The 3862-nt window shown below is 40.2% G+C and overlaps 1 protein-coding gene across 3 annotated transcripts in view; it reads left to right on the forward strand.

Moving 5' to 3' along the window:
* Nucleotides 1–3627, forward strand: part of LOC116843886 (integrin beta-PS-like) — a 10684-nt gene extending 7057 nt beyond the window's left edge. For all 3 annotated transcript variants that reach the window (XM_032814767.1, XM_032814769.1, XM_032814768.1), the window contains 5 exons: nucleotides 814–1035; nucleotides 1454–1570; nucleotides 1672–1855; nucleotides 2321–2460; nucleotides 2532–3627. In XM_032814767.1, the coding sequence (XP_032670658.1) occupies nucleotides 814–1035; nucleotides 1454–1570; nucleotides 1672–1855; nucleotides 2321–2460; nucleotides 2532–2606 (738 nt within the window). In that variant the 3' untranslated portion in view covers nucleotides 2607–3627. The remainder of the gene's footprint in view (nucleotides 1–813; nucleotides 1036–1453; nucleotides 1571–1671; nucleotides 1856–2320; nucleotides 2461–2531) is intronic.
* The last annotated feature ends 235 nt before the right edge of the window (nucleotides 3628–3862 follow it).

Here is a 3862-nt window from a genome sequence, read left to right on the forward strand (position 1 = left end):
ATCTTTTAGCTATCACAACTAAATAACTTTGCTATAAAAGCAAAAAAATTTGTTCCTGCAGTTAATATTTTTAGTTGTCCATATATTAGCAAATCTTTTTTTTCCGTGTAGATTTCATATAAATCAGTGCAAGTGGAACATCGTCTTTCTAAATTGTTCTCTAAATTTCTTCGAGTCGAGTTACACGAGCGACTCTTCACTCATGAAGTGACTCTGAATTGTTAAATAAATTACTCATTTCGAGTGGAATCTCACTTAAAGAAATTTTGAGACTTTTATTAATTTAGTTATCTCATTTACGCAATGAAAACCGTCACGGAAGGTAGATTATTGAATACATACGTATACATATATTCTATATTAAAAGTTTAAATTATTGAAATACGTATATATATATTCTATATTGAAAGTTTAAACATTCGTATTTAAAAACCAGACAATAAGCATGCCCAGGATTAAATACGTATCCGGGAATCGGGACTTTTACTTAACGTTTCGCCTAGATGATCTTACTCGAGGAAATTTGAAGAATGAAATATTTAAGGATTCGACATTATCTGGCATTCTCTGACTTTCCATTACGTGCACGCGCGAAAAGCAAGAGACACGGGCGAGTTCACTGTTACGCCGTATATGTATATATATGTGTGTAATTCACGTGTCTCGCCAGTCACATTTAACGAATTCGCACGGAAGTTACTTGGCAATCTTCTCCGCTCGGACGGCGGCGCCGTTCACAAGGGCGGCACGACAAATTACACGCCTTCTACTCGCACTCTCCATTATGCCGATCGTCTTCTTTGTCCGTTTAAGCTTTGCGGCGGGAGGGGTAGGTGTGACTGCGGTACCTGCAATTGCGATCCAGGATGGGGTGGCGAGAAGTGTGACTGCAAGGAGAGCAACAGCACATGCATCCCGCCGTCGAGCGGGAACGTCGAGATTTGCAGCGGTCGCGGCGATTGCATCTGCGGCAGCTGCCACTGTCATGAATGGAACAATATCCGATACTCCGGGGAATATTGCGAGGAGTGTCCTGTGAGTGCCCGCACGCGTTGCACGAAAAGAATATCGGGGATATCGTGCGCGCGCTGCAATTACCACAAGGAGAACCGTGGCAGAAACGAATATATTAATCTTTATTAATTTTAATTACCATCATACGGGCACGGTTTGCGCGCGATTATGATTTCTATCGTCATACGGGACGTAAACGGCTGTAATCATGAAATTACGTATCCGCGAAGATGTTCAAAATTAAACCCATTGTTAAATTCGCAATGAGTTAAATCATTTGAATATCAATAATTCAAATGTATTATTTATCCTTAGCTCAATCGGTATGTTCAGTAAGTAACGTTAAAACATTTCCTCGTGTAATTGACTCGAATCAGATATCTTGCATGACGAATATTTCTCTTGCAGAAATAAATCACTTATTTACGACACGTTTTAGACATGTCCAGGACAACGATGCGAGGAGCTCAAGGACTGCGTGGAGTGCACGGTGTACAAAACAGGACGGCTTGCAAAGAACGGAAAATGCAGCTTATGTTCGCACGACATTGATATCGTTAGTAATATTTCCTTCAAGATAGCATCTACCTCGCAAGCTGCGCGAGGTCGACGAACAATTTGCAATGCGACGCAAACGGGCGGTTTATTAATTCGCAGATCAAAGTCGTCGAAGAAGATCCTTCGGACGAGGAGACCGGTGCCCGCATATGTCGTACACCCGGCGACGAAGGCTGCACGTTCGTTTTCAAATATCAGTATAACAGTAATCGCGGGGACATCAAACTCTACAAGATTCAAGCTCAAGAAGAAAGATCCTGTCCGACACCTATTAATGCCTTGGGTAGTCCTTCTTGTCCCGCGAATCATGCTTTAGCGCGTGTGTCACCAAATAACTCATTTGCATCGCACTCTTTTTCGAGTACAAGAGACGAGTCTTTTCTTTTAGTATTGAACTCGTGAAAAGTCAATATTTCCAAAAGTTTCCAAGTTAAAAAACTTTCACTTTTCACAAATTTAGAGAAAAATGGTCGACTCATCTCTGTCGACTGAACTTCGCGATCATCTTCATTAAATGATTGTTATCTACGTTCGATCATTCTCGCAACGCGCACGTACAATCGCGGAGAATGTTAAATTCCGACGCAAAGAATAAACGCTTTGCTGGCTTGTCCATTCAAATCTTACATTTATATGCGTTTGGAAGCCAGCATAAGGCACCACCGTGTGTCGATTGTGTGCATAACAACGCGGTTGAATGTGCAAGAAGACACGAAAGACATGGATTAGAATTTACCTTCTCCCGTAGGTGTTGCGCTGGGCGTCATCATAAGCACCGTCGTCATCGGTTTCCTGATTCTCCTCATTTGGAAGATCCTCACAATGATCCACGACAAGAGAGAATACGCCAGGTTCGAGAAAGAGCGCGCCCTCGCCAAGTGGGATAGGGTAAGTCGTCGTCGAGTTTTCTAAACGCGTGACTGCGAGATTGTCGGAATGTCAACGTGAGAATGTTTCAGGGTGAGAATCCTCTCTACAAACCGGCGACGTCCACCTTCAGCAATCTGGCATACAATGAGAACACGAATGGATAATTTATAATTTAAACTCATTGTGATATATCACAAACTTAGCATAAGTTATGCTTCAAATTATATTTCTCCTAAAAAAGAGAAATTATATTTCTCCTCGTTAAAAATTAACATAACGCTTTGAACAAGAAGTCGGCGAAGTTGCTTTAGCTTCAGTGATATTATTTTTATATAACGCCATTTTTATATATTTTATATATATTTTATATATACACTGAAACTTAGTGGTCACCTTTGCATTTTTTAAATTGATATTCTATTTCTTGCGTAAAAGACAGAATTTTGAAATTTTTTAATTTTCATCAAACGCCTCCTTTATTCTGACGGAATATTCAGTTCAATTATATCTTTTACACAAGAAACAGGATATTAAAAATGAAAATAATCAAAGCTGATCGTTTATTATCTAGTGTTAAGATATTTCTAGATGTTAAGGACTGCTTAATTTATTGTTTTATATTTCGACGTTGCAAATATTGTAAATACGTCGATCAATTGAATTGAAAAATACATACGCACGGCGCGAGACGTTCGTGCACGTTCAACGAAACAAAATGTATACGAGTCTTATACACTTTGTTGTATAAATGTCATGGAATCATATTACATACGAGCGGGAATACCCTTCGCAAGAGTAACGGGAGACTTCAACGCCAGTCAGCGGATCTATCGACTGGATCCGACGACTGGCGCCGCGTTAAGTGAACGTCTCGAACGAGCCGCGGTGGCTCGCCATGTTGTTTAATTGCCGCATAATGAGACGACCAATCGGCAGCGAGAATTTCACTCACCGTCTCGTGCAAAAACGAGCAAAACTCACAACGGCTCTTTCTCCTTCTCCATTGCCTCGCATACTTCTCGCGCTCATCGAGCTCGTAATAATACATCTTCGCAAATACTTCCTGCTTCCCCCTATTCATTGCGAGATCTAGTCGCGTAGGTTTCCCAGCGGCACTTTTCATCATTTTGCTCTATCCTCGTAAAGCTACTTTCACACCGACCAGTCGCGGAATCACGAAAATTAGGTGTACGTGCTTTGCTGTGTTGCTAATAATCATTATCAACAACGCGATTTCTGAATGAATAATTTGTTTTCAATAAATGTAATAAAATAAAATTTGCTAAAAAATCGAATCAAACTTTCTGACTGATTATATATTTGATATTTAACTTTGAACTAATGTTACGGAGAATGAGTTACTTATATTTTATGGCAATTGCTATGACTCTCTCTTTTGGCAACTTGCGAACATTTCTGA

This window comes from Odontomachus brunneus, unplaced genomic scaffold, assembly GCF_010583005.1.
Source record: "Odontomachus brunneus isolate Ranch 3 - 2012 unplaced genomic scaffold, Obru_v1 Obru_scaffold_036, whole genome shotgun sequence".
Classification (NCBI taxonomy): Eukaryota; Metazoa; Arthropoda; class Insecta; order Hymenoptera; family Formicidae; genus Odontomachus; species Odontomachus brunneus.